The 20,131-nt window shown below is 39.4% G+C and overlaps 1 protein-coding gene across 3 annotated transcripts in view; it reads left to right on the top strand.

Moving 5' to 3' along the window:
- actn1 (actinin, alpha 1) overlaps positions 1–18,575 on the top strand; it is an 86,683-nt gene extending 68,108 nt beyond the window's left edge. The window contains exons 11-22 of one of the 3 annotated variants that reach the window (XM_008285530.1): positions 983–1,130; positions 1,299–1,449; positions 3,604–3,712; positions 4,108–4,248; positions 7,014–7,196; positions 7,815–7,949; positions 9,088–9,267; positions 11,423–11,569; positions 15,839–15,919; positions 16,200–16,265; positions 16,607–16,765; positions 17,971–18,575. In XM_008285530.1, the coding sequence (XP_008283752.1) occupies positions 983–1,130; positions 1,299–1,449; positions 3,604–3,712; positions 4,108–4,248; positions 7,014–7,196; positions 7,815–7,949; positions 9,088–9,267; positions 11,423–11,569; positions 15,839–15,919; positions 16,200–16,265; positions 16,607–16,765; positions 17,971–18,129 (1,659 nt within the window). In that variant the 3' untranslated portion in view covers positions 18,130–18,575. The remainder of the gene's footprint in view (positions 1–982; positions 1,131–1,298; positions 1,450–3,603; positions 3,713–4,107; positions 4,249–7,013; positions 7,197–7,814; positions 7,950–9,087; positions 9,268–11,422; positions 11,570–15,838; positions 15,920–16,199; positions 16,266–16,606; positions 16,766–17,970) is intronic. The other 2 variants (XM_008285529.1, XM_008285528.1) reach the window with 2 other exon arrangements.
- Positions 18,576–20,131: the final 1,556 nt, after the last annotated feature.

The following is a 20,131-nucleotide window of genomic DNA, read 5'->3' as shown; positions in this document are numbered from 1 at the left end:
TTCACCAATAGAGGGTGTGAATAGTTGCTCGTTGACAACGGGTATACAATACATTTTTATTTGAACATTAAAACATGTAAAAAACGTAAAATTTTACATGTTACATGTTACATCTTTAACATTGCAAAAGGCAGATTTGTTCATGAAGATGTGTAGGATACCAAAAATGGAGCTAAAAACTGGAGTTAGCTCGCTAGAAGTGGCTTTAAAAGAAAGCTAGCTTTGCTTTTTATGTGATGGATAAATAAATACAACAAGATTATTCAGATTATATTAAGTGCAAAGAAATCCGTTTAGGAACGAAATGGCAGTAGTTCAAGTATTTTACACTACTTCTATCTGAACATTAAAGCATGTAAAAAAAAAAAACATTATAAACCCTTACATGTGCATGATATGTGTTCTTTAACAGCACAAAAGCCAGATTTCTTCTGAAGATGTGGAGGAGACCAAAAATGGAGCTAAAAACTAGAGCTAGTGAGCTAAAAGTGACTTTCAAAGAAAGCTAATGTTGTTTTTTGTTTGATGGGTAAATAAACACAATAGGATTATTCAGATTATATTAAGTGCCAAGAAATCAGTTTAGGAATGAAATGGCACTTGTGAAAGCATTCTTCACTACTTCTATCACTATTTCTATCGGAACATTAAAGCATGTAAAAATAATTTGGTCAATGCCAAAAGGTAAAATAATAATATGGACACTTTAACAACTTAATATCCAGATTTGCTTCTGAAGATGTGGAGGAGACCAAAAATGGAGCTAAAAACAAGAATTAGCAAGCTAGAAGTTACAATATGACCATTTTAGGTGCAGAGAGATCAGTTTAGAAACGTAATGGTGGTAGTGAGAGCTCTGAGTACAGAAACACCACGGACAAGAAGCCTAATTCAGACACGATGCCATTCCTGTGCTCGCTTCTCCTTCTCCGTGTTTTTGGCACCAACGAAATTCTCAAGTCTTCTCCTTCACCTCGCACAGGACATTAACAATGCATGGGGGAATCTAGAGGGAGCAGAGAAGGGCTATGAAGAGTGGCTCCTCAATGAGATTCGAAGGCTGGAAAGACTCGACCACTTGGCAGAGAAATTCCGCCAGAAAGCAGCCATCCATGAAGCCTGGACTGAAGGTAAGGACGCTCTGAAAGGAGCTAAAAAATGTGCACTTTAAGATTAAGCATTTTAACATTTTGGGATTAATGTTTAATATGCAGTTAGCAGTTACCTAACAATGACTTTTACACATTTTGATTGTTATTTTAGCCTCACTGCTTCATTTTCCACGTCTCCCCCTGCAGGTAAAGAGGAAATGCTGCAGAAGCGCGACTACGAGACGGCCTCCCTGTCAGAGATCAAGGCCTTGCTGAAGAAACACGAGGCCTTCGAGAGCGACTTGGCCGCGCACCAGGACCGTGTGGAGCAGATCGCAGCCATCGCGCAGGAGTTAAAGTAAGACATGATAAACAAGAGGCAGGGTGGACAGATGGTAATAAAAAAATGAGCTGCCACCTTCTGTGGCTCAATAAGCAGTAAAGTAGCGGAGGGTTGAATGAGGGCAGCGATTGCTTCGGACGTTTCCCGTTTGCGGTGACAGCTGGACATTCAGCTGATTCAGATCCGCATATTGATTATGGCTCCTCTTCGTTTTCACTGAGCGCGTTCCTCATTCCGTTTAGTGGAGGGCGTTTTTGGAATTTCAGTCATAAAACATCAAAAATCACTCTCTTGGGCTCACTTAGTCTCAGATGTAAGTGATGAAAAGCTGCGAAAGTCAAAAGAAGAGAAGAAACTCAAAGTGACTCAAAGAACACCTTCAAGGGCTTATGAGGACATGTCACACCACAAAAAAAGCTCCAGAAATACAAAAAAAAATCAAGATAAGAAACAAACATGCAGCAGGAACAGTGCACTTATAAGACCTGGGTCTTCAACGGGTGGTCCACAGCCTTTTGGGGGGTCCTCAGAACTGCTACAGGGGGTCCACCAAATTGTTGTTTGAAAATATTGTATTAAAAAAAAGTAAAATATGCCTGAAAATACACTTTAACCCAATCGTGGCTTTGAAAGACATGCTAGTTTTTAAAAGTTGTTGTTCATAAAAACAGTCCTTGAACTACGTTTGGACGAACCTGGTTCTACGACTCAGCTGCAATCAACCAAAATTCTAGTATTTTTGGCTTAACTGCAGGCAGCATTTACACAAAGCAGACAGGAGTTAAAATATAAGTAGTAAAATATCTATACTACGTAGAGTCACCATTTTTTTTAGTTTTGCTAACGCCTGTGGGCTCCTGGAGAAACATTGTACCTGCTTATTCCAGTTTTAACTTTTGCAAAGTAAATAATCAAAGAAATTCATTTTTTCTTTTGTCTGTGATTGATGGCGTTTCTGACATTTCTCTCTACTTCTAGTCACGGTTGTTCTGTTTCCATAGAGGTGCAGGACTTTATGTTGCGGTGACAAATGAGTCCACAGTGAGTAAAAATATGACAACCCAGAAACTGCTCGGCCACAGGAGGATTCATTTATAACAATAACAGGCGATTCATGAATCCTCGTCCAATCCTAAGCAAACTAACCTACACAAAGTCACTGTACAGCATCTGTTCAGGATGGCTGTGTGTTATTGAAACGTAGTAGTTATTATCACAAGCGTACGGTCATTCTTCTGAGCCACAATAGATGGTTTTGTAGCTTCTCCAGCGAGAGACTCTGACATACAAACGGCCTCAGAATCCATCTGAGAGGGAGCAGAGGTGACGGGCTAACAATAGCAACGCTGCAGATGCTGCTGACTTGGATGATTAATCTTCTGAACCCCAAACAGTTTCTGACAAAGAAATGGTGGCTCTACACGCTAAAGATCTCTGAGTGTTTACAGTTTGAATTTGTTTCCTCTCTGCTTTGTGTAAACACAGCCTGCAGTTCAGCCAAAAAGTCTGTGAATTTGTGTCACATGACTGTTGGTTGAAGTCACGAATGGCTTTTCGGTTGCACAGAGGAGCTGAGGTGTTTTGTTTTTTTACAGAACCTGGTTGGTGTAAACGCTGCATGACACATGAGTAGTTCAAAGACCATCTGAAGAATAAAAAAACTGACAGTTCTTTCTGTTTTCATTGTTTTTGGCTCTGATAAATGGAGCAATTTTAAAGAATTTAAGCTGGAAAGTTCTTGAATTTTTGCCACGTGATTGTTGGTCGCAGCCAAGTCAGTCATGGCTTCTCAGTTTTGCCGAGGAGCGCAGAATTTTTTTTCTTTTTTTTCCATTTTTTTTTTTTTCCTTTTTTTTTTTTTGCCTGTTTTTTAATTGGGCCTTTTGGATTAAGGGATTTTGATTAAATAATCGCAACTGTAGGCTTAGATTTGATTCATTTCACAAACTGATGATTAGTTCACGTTGCATTAGAAAGCTGAAAATCTGTTCTTTATTCCTGATTTTAAAGCTTCTGGCTGATAAATGATGTAATTTAAGTTTTTCTTTGTTTGTTTGTTTTCAAAGATAAACTGCTTTTTACACCTGCCGGCAGGTTTTTGGATTCAGTGGGCTTTATGGGAGTTATTTATAACGGACCTCTTGTGTTTCTTGCCTGTTTGTGCTTCAGTGAGCTGGACTACTACGACTCCCCCAGCGTAAACGCTCGCTGCCAGCGGATCTGCGACCAGTGGGACACGCTGGGAGCTCTGACCCAGAAACGCAGCGAGGCTTTGCAGGTGACATGAGCTAAAAGACACTCTGGAACAACACTAACCGAACCGAAAGAGTCCAATTTCTAACTTCTAAAAAACCCACCTTCTTTGTTATCCCCCCCCCGTTCTGAAGTTCCCTCTCTCCTTCTCAGTGCTGCTGAGGGCAGAGATGATTATACATTAAGAGATGAAAGTGTCCTTCTTCACAGAGAGACTGTGCAGAGACTATGTGATTCTCCCCGCTGGCCTTGAAAATCCTTTAAAGTTCGGAGATTTTATTTGTAAAAAATATAAAACCCCCCAAAATCCTCCTCTGTGAATGATGGTGAATAAAATGAAGCCTCGCCCAGAGAGGCTTTGAAGGTCAGTGAGAAGCCAGTGAATTAATGCGACTAACCTCCTTTTTAAATGCTCGACAGAGAACCGAGAAGCTGCTCGAAACCATCGACCAACTGTACCTTGAGTTTGCCAAAAGAGCCGCTCCGTTCAACAACTGGATGGAAGGAGCCATGGAGGACCTGCAGGACACTTTTATCGTCCACACCATCGAGGAAATCCAGGTGAGCAGCGAGGGAGTGAACACAGAGGAGAATTTATTCAAAGTAGAGTCGGGAACAATCAGCCAATACACAGCTGTGGGTTATTTGTAGTGGGACAACTCCAGGTGAGCTTTGGTCTTCTTAATAATACACAAGATCCCTCGAAAGAATTCGTGAAATATAATTATTTTTGAATCGATGTATGATTCATGCATGAGGGGGATTCATCACTACTTCTAATTCATTCTAATGCAAAACATGACAGCGCAGTGTCATAAACTTCACTCACTTCAACTCAAAGGTCAGAAAAAACAAACTATCTGGAAGCAAAACAAAACAGAACAATAACGCTCTGTGGTGATAAAAGCAGGCAGCGCATTCAGCTGTTTTCTTATTCTTACTAATAGCAGCAAAGATAAATAAAACTGAATTAAGTGCTTTGAAAATGTCCTATCAGTCATTTCTGACCAAAAAAAAAAACAAGGAAAAAAGTGAACGGCTCTGAAAGGAATGAGCGAAGGATTTAGTAGAATATCGGAGCTTCACCTCATGTCCCACTCTGGTTCTGTTAACATCACGGGTTCAAAGTGTTCCCGACCCAGAATGCAGAGAATAATCAGGTGTAAGCTTGAGTTAAGTTGGGTTGTGGTATTTTTAAATGAAATTAGATGATGTTTAAAGGAACCAGGAGAATCTGCTGAGCTCTGGTTTTATTTCTGTGGATAAAATTAGACCTAAAATTAAAATATAAGTGCAACTTTTTCTTCATATTGAATCGATTTATGTGGAGTCGTGTTAAATTTGAGTCATGGGATACTGAGCTAAGAGCTGTGATTCAAGGTAGAAATTTTCCTCTTTCCACTCACATGATCTGATTCGCATATGGGTCATGCACATAAATGGAAGAGTGTTGCCATGTAGCCTAGCTTAGCATCAAGACCGGAAACGTAGCCAAACATCTAGCTGACTGCGTCCAACAACATCTGCATGCTGTGTCTTGTTTTTTCCAACTAATCTCTACAAACCACACGTTTTCTGTGTTGTCGATGTTCAATTACTGCTTCCAAACAGCCCAGCACGACTCCTGCAAACCCACAACTTGTCATTTTTCTACATTTTCAGCTCAAAAGTGTTGATTTAAAATTGGGTTTTGCTCTTTGGACGGACTCCTGTCTGCAGTCTGACATTTACCCGACACATTTCTCATCTAAGGCTCAGCAAAAATTACCTCATTTTCCTAAATGTCAAACTGGATTTACCTCAAAGGTTTAGAGGTATTTAGGAAGCATTGGGAAGAAAATGTTAACTGATTAGTTTTAGTGTCGTCTGCTGTTAGTTAGGTAGTGGCGTAACGGAACATGGTTGATCCACGGATTAATTGCAAAGTTTAACTGTCATCGTGTGAAATACTGTTTTGCTGCCACTGTTGCTTCTTAAAGTAACTAGAAGGTCATTTGAAGAGAGCAGTCCACCATCAAGGCCGATGATGGGGTCAACATTTTAAAGAAACGTGCTCCAGATCCACACCTAAATGTCATTAACCATTTTAAACCTCTCCACCACATTTCTTGAAATCCAGCCTGATAGTTTTTGTGCCGTCCTGGTCGCACACAAACACACTTAAGAACAAACAACACTGAAACATGCCTCCATTATAAACATGTCCCTACATCTTTATGCAGACTTGTACTGACGAGGTGTTGAAGGGGACAAAAGCCGATCTGTGACTCCATGATGTGATCCGATCCTTGAGTTTAGTGATCATAGTTCGTAGTTTTTAAACCTAGAATGCACAGCAGGTTTACAGTATCACACATGTGTAAGAACATCTGAGCAAGTAACCTTTAAAACATGTGTTGCAAGTAGAAAAAGACAGCATGCACAAACTAGAAAACACAAAATGCAGATGTATGAATGTAGCATTGTGCCACACTGAAGAAGCTCTATGTGCTTTACCTCAGCTGTAAAGTTTTCTTACCAAATCTGTACTATACTGGTGTTCAAAGAAGGCAGACAGCCCATTAAAACTGTAATTGTCATTCAAATAACCTCAGTAGATGTCAATATTTATTACAGATTGAATTATAATGACACGTTTAAGTAGTAATTTAATTTTGCATTTTGTCAGAACAGCAGCTGATGAACATTTTGTTTTGTTTTGCATTTAAAATGTTGAACTGAAGCAACTTTTTTGTAACATTTCAGTCATAAATGTCGTGTTTGCTAAAAGGGAAATTGCACATTTTCTCCTGGTTAGATTAACTATTAACAAATATTTTATGTATGATGAGAAGAAATGGTTCGAACTGTGAAATTAGTCGTTGATACACTTCCTTTAAATACCAGTTTAATCAGCGCACAGAGAAAAAAAACATTATCTTTTATCTATTTAATATTTTTTATAGTTTAGAAACTGATCTTGTGAGTTTTTTATTGGCCTGTTTTAGTTTTTTATACTATTTATTATTGTTTTACTAATTGATTTTACAAGTTTTATATTGTCTGGATGCTTGCACATGTTCATTTGTAACATGTGCAGCACTTAAATCGGTTGATTTTAAACGTGGTATATTTTGCAAAAGCTACCTTTGATTTGATTCGATATGCAGAGATTCAGTGCTGCATGGTATCAATGAACGAAGACTGGTCTGCATGAGTTTTATTGCTTTGACGCTTTGAGAGGAAATCACACTGACGTTCAAGAAGAGGAAGAAAGTCTTGTCTTTTCTCAGATGTAAACATAAAGTTGCAGTTTTCATCTCCTGCATTTGCATTTTGCGTCACAGGGATTAAGCACGGCCCACGAGCAGTTCAAAGCCACGCTGCCGGAGGCCGACAAAGAGCGCCAGGCCATCCTGGGCATCCACAATGAGATTGCCAAAATCGTGCAGACCTACCACGTGAACATGGCCGGCACCAACCCTTACACCACCATCAACCCACAGGAGATTAATGCCAAATGGGACAAGGTAACACAGTCTGTATGAAAACACTCCATGGTGTTTTGTTGATGCACACTTCTGAATGCAGACGGCTGGATTTTGGTGCTTTTTTTTTTTCTCCATTCGCTCAACTTTCACCAGCAGGCCGAGCTGAGCTCAAACCCAAAAGACTTCTGATGGAAATAAAAAACTAATATGAGGTTTGGATGAGACATAACGCAGTAAATAATTTAAATCCTGGGAAATACATAAGGGACACCAGCATAGCGTAAGAGCAGGAGAAGCTTGTTTTGTGTCATTTAGCTTTTTAATATTTCAACATTGTGCAACATTCAGAATGCAAATGTGTATTTTATTCGACATATTGCTTTTTTTCTGAATAATTTAAAGATGTTTCAATTTAGAAAAACATACAAAAAGACCACATTGGTTCTTCTGGTTATTTAAAATGAGCATGTTTGCTACATTGAGGGCTGTTGCTGCCAGGTCAGATCCATGTTTCACTGAGCTTTGATGGTACCAGAGACTTGTTTCATATTTCATGAAGGAATAAGAAGCTGTGTTGTGATGAAGGTGAGCCGCTGAAGAGAGAAACACAGAAGTTTCACATCGGCTGGTTCTAACAGACATTGGTTTTGGCTGCAGGTCCGGCAGCTGGTGCCTCAGCGCGACCAGGCTCTGATCGAAGAACACGCCCGGCAGCAGAACAACGAGCGCCTGCGCAGACAGTTCGCCAACCAGGCCAACGTCATCGGGCCCTGGATCCAGAACAAGATGGAGGTCAGTGTGAGCCGAGCCAGCGGTCAAATGACCACGTTAGAGATTCAGAACGAGGCCAATGTGGTGACGAGAGCGGCGCTGTGCTGTCACCACAACCTGTGGTTTTACTGAGGCTCAAGTTCTGCTCTGGGGAGCTTCATTCATTCAGGAGTTTTCCTGTTTCAGTATTTTCTATTTCCTAGTTTAAAAAAGAAATCACAGGATTCCAGTTTTGCATTTTATTGTTTCTGTGATGTGCTAGAAGATAATATTGCATAATATCTTGGCAGCCAATATATGTCAAGATATTGAAATGTCCTTGGAACGAGACCAATAATATTAACTGCGTGATTTCGGTAAATCATCATATTTACTTGTATTATATTCAAATTATGATACAGAGTAAAATAGCTTAATAACCCCCTAACAATACCAGACTTTTTTGTTGTTGCTCCTGTCTCATTTTTACTAATTCTGGGCTCATTTTAAACTTCAATTTAAAGACCTGCATCTCCATGGAAACGGCAGTCATTTTTATAACCTATTATCAGCAAAACTCACCACACAGAATATATCTTATAACAACTTATTGACAACTTGCCCCTCTGTACACAGTTTTTGAACCGTGTTGTTTTGTTTTCCTCTACATTTCCCAACTGTTTCCATACATGTCCTCTCTCTGCTGTGTGTAAACACAACCTGCAGTTCAGCTCAGAATTCCCTGAATTTTTGCTACATGACTGTTGGTTGCAGCTAAGTCACCCATAACGTTTAAGTTGCATTGTGAAGGGCAGAATTTTCTGTTTGTTACAGAATCTGGTTACTACAAACGGTATAGGTTGAGATTTTTTTTTTTGAATGAGACATGTAGAAGAAAGTAATGTTGATTAAGCTTGTTTCAAACATAGTTCTGATAATTGGTGATCTATCTATTTATCTTTATAAGAAAATGTCACCTTTAAACCAGCTGTTTTTTGGGGGGTTCAGGGGGTTAATACTCTGTATCTGTTTGACATAGAAATCTGAGATAAACACACAAAAACATGCAGTCGTCTTGAATTTTTGCTTGTTTTTTGTATCTCCGCATCACACCCTGCACTCTCCAACGACTCATTATTCTTATTAAAAGATTTCATAACCTCTGTGTGCGTCTGTGCAGGAAATCGGTCGCATTTCGATCGAGATGCACGGCACCCTGGAGGACCAGCTGACGCACCTCCGCCAGTACGAGAAAAGCATCGTCAACTACAAGCCAAAGATCGACCAGCTGGAGGGAGACCACCAGCTCATTCAGGAAGCCCTCATCTTCGACAACAAGCACACCAACTACACCATGGAGGTAAACCAGCCGCCGGAGAGGCCTCTGCTGACATTTCCTGATTTCCATCTCACATAAATGATGAGAATGCATCATGTTTTATTGTGTGGGGCTTCGGTGCAAAACTGTTCCTCCACAGCCACAGGAAAGTCTGAAAGAATTTAATGCACAACTTTTCTGACTTGACACTTTACTACCTTGCCTCCAGGATACAAAATTAACTTTCTGGCTCCTCGGCCAAGTGCTGGGAAACTATAAACTCCCGTCTGCCAAGAATAGTTTTTACTGGCCAAAATAATCCATATGCAATTTGTTGCAGACAGTTTGCACAACAGCAGAGTTCAAAACTATCATGTAGGCGTCAGTCCAGAATCAGCTGCTGTCTGAAAACTCTTTTAAAGAGACAGAAGCAGCTCATGTCTGCAGTGTTCAACCAGTGTTCAACCAGTGTCCGGCCACTTAAAGGAGATGTCTTGTTATTTTCTAGTTTTGCCTGTGTGTACAAAACCTCATAAAGCTTGTTTCCACCTTTACAAGCACATCTATGGGCCACATTGTTGTACTGGATGACTCCATGGCCACTGGAGGTTATTTTGAGACACCCCCCCCACATACTATATAGGCTCTATGAAAAGGTGGAAGAAGCCACGATGACGTCACCCGTTGGGTTTGTGGACAACCTTTTTGAAGCTTCGAGTTTGAAGTCCTTGGTCTTTAATCTGACCAAAAACTCAGTACTACAGTAGCAACCTGTCAATCACAAGGTAGCCACGCCGTAAAACACAGGCCGCTTTATCGTCAGGTTTACTCTAAATAGAACCATAATTTACAAAATTAACATCAGAGACTTGAAACTAGTGATTGAGCCCATAGACTTTTCAGGAAAATGTTTACTGAGGTCACAAATCAAGTGAGAAGTCTGGCTTTTTTCTTCTACACTTCTATATAATCAGACTTCTTTTGGCAGCTGGAGGAGTCGCCCCCTGCTGGCTGTTAGTAAGAATGCAGGTTTAAGTAACTTATACTTTGCAGACCCTGAGGCTACATTAATCTTTTATATACAGTCAATGCTGTATACAAAGTGCTGCTGCTGTAAATACCCACTATAGCACTAAATGGGTATTAATCTGCAGCTTGAAATTGTCCCCAGCAACTTCAATACCTGATCGTGTTTCAGTAGAGTTTGATGAAAACTGCTGTTTCCAGCTGTATTAGTAAATGAGTTTATTTATTAGATTGTATTAGTGGACATCTTTAGACGCTTCTACCTTCAGCAGAAAGATTAAAAAAGGAACTAATGAGAGCTGCAGCAAGTAATCAAATAGCTATCAGTTGTTAAGTAAAAAAGTTAACATTCTCTGATTCCATCTTCTGAAATGTAAGTATTTTCTGCTTTCTTTCCTCCTTTATGACAAGTAAATACTACTTAAATGAAGGGCTTTATAAATGTTTTATTAAGGCTGTTTCTGATTACAAAAAAAGGAAACTTACGCAATGTTTTAGGGAAAATGGTCAACATTTTTTGGTTTTAGCCTCTTAAAAGTGAATATTTTCTGTCTCTTTTCCTCCTCTATGACAGCAAACTGAATGTTTTTGGGTTGTGGAAGAAACATGGCATTTGAGGGCGATATTTTTGGGCTTTTACAACCACTGATTGACATTTTCCACCATTTTCTGATATTTTATAGAACAGTGAAATGGACAATGAAAATAATTGTTAGTTGCAGCCTTATAACTAGTACATTGTTGGTTTTGGCATTTTTATGGAGTTTGAAATATAAAATAAAGATATTTTGTTCTTTAACTGTTAAGATGGGAAATAAGATTAAGAAAAACTGCAGAAGAAAAGAAAATTGTTGTTTGTAGGTGATGTTGCTTTGTATAGGAATGAATGACATGTATGAAGTTAACCGTTTGGTCCATCGACAGTCATCATTTTTATCTTTCCCTCACATTGAGTAGAATATGGTGTCACTAGAACAAACAATCAGAGCTCAGAATTACCTTTTACAGACACGTCTTTCTTCTTTTCACCCTTATCCTCCACATTAGATGAAACAAACCACAGATCATTTACAACCACAGTTTGACCCACAGCTAAATCCCAACTAAAGCCTCTGAGACCCTTTGACTCTCCGTCATCTTTAGCTTCCTGTGCCTCCGTCCTTCTCTGCAGCACATCCGTGTGGGCTGGGAGCAGCTACTCACCACCATCGCCCGGACCATCAACGAAATCGAGAACCAGATCTTGACGAGAGACGCCAAAGGCATCAGCCAGGAGCAGCTGAACGAGTTCCGGGCCTCCTTCAACCACTTCGACAGGGTCAGTACTGAGGCAGGGGGAGGTCTGTGGGCGGACCGCTGCTCGTTCAACACATGTGGTTGGTGGGGAAGAGACGTGATGCAAAGTGAGACTGCAGCAGAGACAAATATGTTTCATGTTGCTGAACGTATAGTTTGACATTTGAGGATTGGGATTGTTCACTTTCTTGCAGCTCTCATGTCTGTCTGTTAAATATGAAGCTAAAGTCTGCAGGCTGTTAGCTTAGCTTAGCCTTAAAACTGGAAATGGGGAAATTAAATACACATTCGAATTAACATGTTACAGCTCAACTAAATCTGTGCAAGATTCTCAGTTTTACAGAGGTTTATGCACCAGACCAGAGTATAAACTGCAGAGTTTGACTCTTCTTAATGAGCTCAAAGGACCCCCAAATTTCAATTTCTCTAAAAACATTGATAGTTGGCTATTTCTGCAATGCATGTCTGCAGTTTTCTGAATCCCAATCATAGAGCATGCTTTAAATTAGGCTGTTTTTGATCAGTCATGCATGAGAGAAATTTGAGTAAATTCAGTTCATAAAGATACCAGCATGCTGTTGTTGCCATCAAATCATCAGAACTTGAAGCTAATACATAAGCACTGAAGCACACTAATTACTATTCCTCAGGCTTATTCTAACAGTTTTCTGACACGATTTTCTAACTCGTCCCACAACTTAAAAAAAACCTTAAATAATAGATATCAAAACATGCGGCTCGATCAGGAGTGGTGTGACTTTAGGTAGCGATTTGTCTGTTTAAAAATAAATGGAAATAAATGGGAAGTTGGCCGCACAACTACGGAAACCAAGCCATCTTTGGAGCCCCGTAGCTCTGGCATCCTTTACAGTAGAAACTTAACTCAAAGTTTAATCGGACCACAAGGCTTTAAATGTTATTCTATTAAATCCGTGTTTTGATATCTTCTACGTTTTTTACACAGTCGCAGTTGAAGTTTTATGAATTTTGTTGAAAGAGAGGGTACACTATCAAAATAAGAGTTCTGGAATGTTACAGAAGGCTCACCAGGGACTCTTCAAAATAAAATGTACGTTCATAAACTAGACCTTATGTATAATTATAGCAGGATATGAGAGGCTGTAGCTGTATTGGCACGCAACCTTCCTTTAGACATTTTCGAGTCATGATATATATTCTTGTTCATAAAATTAATGGTAAATAAAAGTGAAATTAATTACTTGTTTTTTCTGATCAGAAAAAAAGTGAACTCTTTTTAAAAATCTATGTTTACATTTTGCACCAGACCTTGTAGCTTATTTACATCTTCTGGTTTACTGCTGCTGTGGTTCCCAAAGCTGGGATCAGAGCTCCTGGAAGGTTGCAGGTTACTCATTTGCATTTAAATAAAATTCAAAAATGATAAATTAATAGTGTATTTTAACCAGAATTGTCACAAAAGATTAAAAACCTGCACAGCCGCTGCTCCTACATACAGTATGTTCACTCAGTTTAAACTTTGACTAATGCATTTTGCTACTAGTCTGCATTAAATTACTATAAAATAACAGTGCAGTCGTTCGGTTGTTGTGTTCTTTTGTGCTGCCGTTGTGCACCTGTTTGAGTCGTGTGCAGTGTTTGTGTGTTTGCTTCAGCCAGGAGGAGGTCTGTGGCTAATCCATCCACCAACTGAAGCTTCATACTTATCGTACAGACGAGAGACTTTACCAGCAAGAAAGCGAATAAACTTCCTAAAGTGATCCTACTGCTGCAGATTTGTGTGACGATGTGCGACACATGTGGAGTCACAAGTTTGTCTTCTGCATATTTAGACTGAAGCAGCAAAGGGAAGAAGTTGAGGTGAGAATGTGTCTGGTGGGTTTGAGACGTCCTGTCATGCTGCCTGACGTGTGGCTAACAGCAACCCTCTAATGATGCCGAGAACAGAAACCTGGGAGGACCAAACGCATCGGGGCGTGTTGTGACTTTACCGCTCGGTTGAAAAAAAGGGATTTACAGATCAGCGGCAGGATGTTCGTCTGTCCGGGCTGCAGGTGCACTTTAGGGAAAATCAGCCTCACATGCAGCTAAATATTGTTATTGTGCATGAAAATAAAATGAAAAAACAGATTAAATATTAGCTACAGATTATGTCCCTATTAATGGTTGCTGCTATAAAACTGCTTTCATTTTATAGTTTTTATTTAGTTCGCTCTCCTCCTTCATCACCTCGTACATTCTCCCAGAGCTGCCCTCAGGTATTGATTAACAACAAATCAATACCTGAGGTCACTAATACAAACCTGGGCTTGCTTTTGTTTCATATTTTATTAAGATGAAGCCGTCACGCTTCAAAGCCTCCAGCTTGACATTTGTTGGTGAACATATATCAAGCTGTCCCTTTCTCAGTTTATTATCGGGGGAAAGGTTTCTATTGTAGCTGAGTGTAAGATCTTTTAAACGTATTGTAAAGTTCTCAGGAAGTATTTAACTCCCAGTTTCATTTTTTGAAACAAAACGCTGCTTAATTACTTCGTTCATTCACACAAAGTTCAACAACAACATTTGAGTAATTTATCGAGCAACACAGCCAAACATTTGCTGGTTTAGTGTCTCACATTTTAGGCTTTTCCACACGATTAATCTTTATAAATTAAGGGTTTGTGAGACTTGCAATCGAGCTGATGTTCTTTCTTTCGCGTAAACGATTGCTCAATTCATCAAAAACAAATTATCTGGTCAATATCAATGATGAAAACGATTAATAGACAATTAATTGCTGTTAATTATTTCCAGTCAAAGCCAAACCAGTTCAACTTCACTGGTTGCAGCTTCTTAAACGGGAGGAGTTGATGTTTTTCTTTAGATTCTGTGATGATAAATTGAATTAGTTTTAGTTTCAGGCTGCTGGTCACACAAAACATGACATTTCATGTAATTATCTTTGACTCATGACACTTTTAATCCACATTTTTTATCATTTGCTGACATTTTATAGGCCAATTAATGAATTCAGTAGTTGATGAATTGATAATGGAACTGGTCTTTAGGTGCGGTCCAAATATGTCTATCTATTAGTGCAGGAGAATAAACGTGATTATAAATGTGGTAAATGGCTTCAGCGTCTCAAATGTGAGGCTTTTTTTTATATCATTATAAATTAATTATTTAAGGGTTTATGAAACTTGCGATTTGAATTGCTGCTCTTTGACATTGAAATTTTTCAATAATTGCTGACCTTTATTAGGCCAACAAAGTGATTTATTGAGTCTTTAGTTGCAGTTTTAATTTGTACATAACTTATTTATGGGACAATAGCTGTGATTCTTAATGTGTTTTCACAAAGCATTTGGCTCTGAGAAAAAAAGATAAAGATGTACTTTTTCTCCTAAGAAGAACCTATTTTATGTTAAATACTTATGTTATAGGCCAAAAGAAGATTTATTAATTGATTAATTAAAAATGCAACTTGTCCTAACAAGTATGATTCTAAATACGGTAATTATCATAACAATAAACATTTGAGTAATTTGTCAAAGCAATAATGTCAGACGTTTACTGGTTTTAGTATCTCAGATATGAGGCTTTTCCACATGTTATTACATCATAAAATAAAATTTAAAAAAACATCACTGATTCTTCTCAAAGCTTCAGGCTGCTGCTCAGACTAAACACAACATTTTACAGTAGTACCGTAGCTTCTTGGGACTTGTAATGGACATTTTTTTCATTTGTTGACCTTCAATAGGCCAACAGAGTGATTTATTAGGTCTTTAGTTGCAGTTTAAATCTGTGCATGGACATTTGTTGGAACATAAGTGTGGTTCTAAATGTGGGACGTTTTTAACGAAGCATTTGTCTCTGAGGTTTGTTCATACAAACCAAGGTAAAGATGTTCTGTTTCTCCTAAACGAGCAGTTGTTGTGTTTGTTAAGTACATGTGCCATCGACGATATGAATAACTCCACAGGCCCCTGTAGTCTGCCTGCACACTGCACATTAACGCCTCTGAATGCCCCCCAGCATGGCAGCTCTGCTGCCACCGTGTGTTCACCTGCAGATCCTAATGAATTTGCACTGTGTTCTCTGTTCTCTATCTTTGTGCATGACCCCTTCACCCCCTTCACCCCCTCCTCACCTCCTCCTGCCCCCCCACCCACCTGTGCATGATGCACTTCCTCCACCTTCCTCCTCCTTCCCCCACCAACCTCACCTCACCTCACCCCCCTCACCCCACCGTCACTGACACCGCTGTATGTGTTGCTGCATGGCCCCCGACGCCTCGCCTGGCACTGGCCCTCCCACCCCCCAGGACCACTCGGGCACTCTGGGCGCAGAGGAGTTCAAGGCCTGCCTGATCAGCCTGGGCTTCGATATCGCCAACGATGCACAGGTACTTAATCGTAGCGCCGCGGTGAGAGGTTTAACTGTTGTTTTTTGTTTTTTCTTTTGCACTTTCCCCCCTCTTTTACTTCCAACCCTCCCCCTCTGTTCTCGCCTCTCCTGGTCTAAATTTCCTTTGTGATTTCCTCTCAACATCCACTTTATGGATCGTTGCGGGTCTCTCCCTTAACTCTCCTCTTTGTTCGTCCTCCGTGACTTCCTCGACTATCCCTGCCCCTCCGTCTCTCTCCTCTCCTGCTGGTTTCATTTGTCCGTCGCTGACCTTGTAGAAGAGAACAGGAATCATGGATGCTGAAGACTTCAAAACCTGCCTTATCTCCATGGGTTACAACCTGGTAAAGCCATGAGCTCCCTTCAAGTATGAACGTTTGTTTGTGTGTGATTTTCAACACCAGTCGGAAATGGTAATGAACAGATGTGAATAAATGCAGCTGATTTGTCAGTACAGTCCTTTTTCGATAGATTTCTGTTTAAAACTGCTTTAGAATTTACTCTGATGGAAGATTTTCACTCCAGCAGCACCTCACTTGTGTAATACTCTACATTATAGATACATTATTTAGTATGTTTGTATGCAAAGTGTGAGAGATTTTGCTGTGTTGTTGTGGCGTGTTGCCATGGGCACCGTCACCATGGCGACCGAGCTTCACCACGTTTCCTCTCTGCTGCCTGCCAGGGTGAAAACGAGTTCTCCCGCATCATGAGCATAGTGGATCCCAACAGGATGGGCATCGTCACCTTCCAGGCCTTCATCGACTTCATGTCCCGCGAGACGGCCGACACGGACACCGCCGACCAGGTCATGGCCTCCTTCAAGGTCCTGGCAGGCGATAAGGTACCGCATCACGTTGTAGTTTCACCAAACAAGAAGGGACGATGAGGCTCAGTTGTTAGATTAGGCTGCATTTTGTAAACAGACTCATATTTAATACACTTTAGGTTCAAAGGAGACACATTTACAGCAGCTGTACTCAATGTTTTTATATTAACAACGGATGGTGTGACTGCTGGTGTGTGGAAGAGGCTCCTAGTGATGAGCACAATGGGAATTATCGGCTCCGCAGAGCTTTTTAACATCGCTCAGCTCATTGTTTGGGTTTTCCAGCTCACAGCTTTATTGTTTTGGTTCACCCTGTCCCCAGCAGGCAGCTCGTTCTGTAAAAGCCCCACAGTAAACTACCTGCACAACTCAGTGAAGCATTTCATATTTAAAGAGTAACGCACTTTCCTCAGAGAACAAAACAAACGACAAGGAGGTTAGAAGAGTAACATTATAGGAGGCCTGAAACATGGCGACATAAATAACGCTGCTGTAGACCTGCTGGAGGAGTGAATAGTTTTAGTGTTTGCTAACAATGAACCATAGCAGCCTAAAATCTGTTTGTTTAGTTAATAAAAAGTGTCAAATACCGTCAAATTTAATTTATATGAAATTTTGTAATTTTTTTTTAGCAAATTACGACAAGCAGTTAAAAAAAAATTCTATTAAAACTCTCATCTGATTGCCTGAAACTTTAATGGCATAAAATGTGGATATTCATGAAGATATTTGTGAAATCTTAGCTTGATATATAGAATATTTTGTGACATATCCATATTTCATGCTATTAAAGTTTCAGGCAAATCCGAGATGAACTGGGCAGAATTAATTCTTCAGATGGAATGGCAATTTTAAAAAAAAAATAAAAAAAAAATCTTACAAAGTATTTAACATGTCAAGCTAAAATGTCACAAATGTTTTTATAAATTTCTGTATTTTTTGCCATTAAAGTTTAAGGCAAATCAGAAATGTGCAGAAAAGTTTCTAAGAATCTGAATCCCTAGGGAATGACCCACCTGGCTAACAGACCAGCAAACAAAAAACTGAGCTGACAGTTGCATGAAGCTGCAGAGATCATTCACAATCTATTCTTTTTAATTCAATAATGCAATATTCTAAATGCAGACACTTCAGATTGAGCTCATTTTTACCTCCCCGTTGTGTTAACATCAGCTGCTGCTCTAACAAAACATCGCTTGTTTTCCTCCCGTCTCCTGTAGAACTACATCTTAGCCGACGAGCTGCGCCGCGAGCTGCCTCCAGACCAGGCCGATTACTGCATCGCCCGCATGGCCCCCTACAGCGGCCCGGACGCCGTCCCCGGAGCCCTGGACTACATGTCCTTCTCCACGGCTCTGTACGGAGAGAGCGACCTCTGAACATTGATCCTGACTCGGGACCACCAGCCTACCTGCTCCGATCACCGCCACGTTCCTCCGGCCGCCCCGTCACTACACTCCTGTCCTCCTGCGCTCATGTTTTTGTACGTCTCTGGCCTTATCTTTTTTGTCATTATCCTCTGTCTCCTCCTCCTCCTCCTCCTCCTCCTCCTGCCTCCCCTCCTCCAGCCTCCTCACTGCTCCCTCACCACTCTGTCTCCGTTGTATTTGCTTCCCACGCAATGCAGCAGCTCTCCAAGGTTTACAAAGAGGGAGAGACAAAAAAAAAATGTTTGTTTCTGTTTTTATTTTCTTGTTGTCATTGTTTTTTCTTCATAAAAATGAATAAAGTTAACATATTTTATTATACTGAACAAAAAAAAGGTATTTTTCTTCACCTGATTGAAAATAAGAGACAGAAATTGTAATAAAGAAAAATTGCTATACTTCCTCTTCTAATTCTCTGTTTGCTGCAGGGATCCTCGGTGGTTTTTTAATAGAATTACTTTGGCAGTTTATGCATTTCAAGGACACCACTTTACTACTAAAGTAAATGCTCATATCATAAAACTGTCTGTATACATATATATATATCCTTATAGCCAAAGGAAGGCAGGTAAAAACAGAACCTCTACTCACTCAAATGGAATATAGTCGTAGATAAACAAACTAGCATCAAGACAAGCTGTTTTTTTATATAACAATTCTTTTTTAAGCCAATCACTGTCGTCATTTTTGTGGTCACTATTATTATTAGCTTATCTAGGCAGGACTACCACGTGGAGCTCAAATACAGAATAATATGTGTTTTTTTCAAATAGTTTTTAATGTAAACGGTTGCTTCAATTATGCTTTAAAATGTTGGTGATGCTCATAAGATGATTACAGTTTGAATGCTATTGGCTATGGAGGACTCCTGAGTCAAATGTGTCCTTGTTCCACTCAGGACACCCACCAACTGGAGCTGAGACGTCACATTATGTCCATCCGGCCTTCTCTTTCTTTCTTTTTGCTGCAGGTTCTGCGTCAGTCTTGCATTTTTTAGCATAATTTTATTTTCTAACCCTTCAAAGTTGCTTTCATTCCCACGCTCTTTAAGAGTCTGTACAAGGGCTTAACTTAAATTATACACACGTTGATAAAAACATGTAGGAACATTCTTCATTCACATATAATCAACAGATGAATGCTACATCTTTAAATTGCTATAAAATCAGTCTAAACTGCTTGTTGTATGTGATTGAATGGGACCTGTTTAAATGCATCTGTATGTGAACAATGGGAGCAGAGAAAAGGTTCTGCTAAAAAGGTTCTGACAGAAGAAAAAAAGTAAATGGATGTTCTATGAGCACATTTGTAGGCCTCCAACAAGCCTTCCTTCTGGTTGTGCAGGGTGGTGAAATTATTATTACTATTTTTTAACAGTTTCTAACAACGCTTTTGAACAATTTCATTTTGTTATTATTTTTTAGCTCTTTTTGATTACAGGAAATAATTAGTAAAATCACACACACACACAAAATCTTTTCATTTACATGTTAACCATAAAAAAACAGTCCAAATCTTGTGTATTATGTTTGCATCAAAATGTTTTATTTTATTTTACTTTTTTTGTGATTTAAGGACTAAAAAAAAGGGTTTTTTTAAAAAAACTAAGCTAATTTTTCAGAATTTCCCTGTAAAATTACAGATCATCATTAGTTCAATGACAACCAATATTTATTTATATGTTCATCCAAAAAAGTAGCAACGACCGGCCAACACTGTACATTGTGTTCACACCAAAATTTGTATTTTTACAAACTGTAATTTGTACTTTTACAATTTTTGAACGTAAAATTAAATGATGTTGTTATACTGCGTTTAAATCAGCTATATATATATATATATAGTAATTTTACAGATATTTGCAGTTATTTTCATCATTTTCTATAGTTTTTGAAGGTAACAGTATTAATTTACCTTACCTTTTTTCTGGCACCATATTTTCTGTTTTGCTACA

The sequence above is a fragment of the Stegastes partitus genome, unplaced genomic scaffold (assembly GCF_000690725.1).
Source record: "Stegastes partitus isolate 25-593 unplaced genomic scaffold, Stegastes_partitus-1.0.2 Scaffold407, whole genome shotgun sequence".
Taxonomy (NCBI): domain Eukaryota; kingdom Metazoa; phylum Chordata; class Actinopteri; family Pomacentridae; genus Stegastes; species Stegastes partitus.
This window is presented reverse-complemented; position numbering and strand designations above follow the sequence as displayed.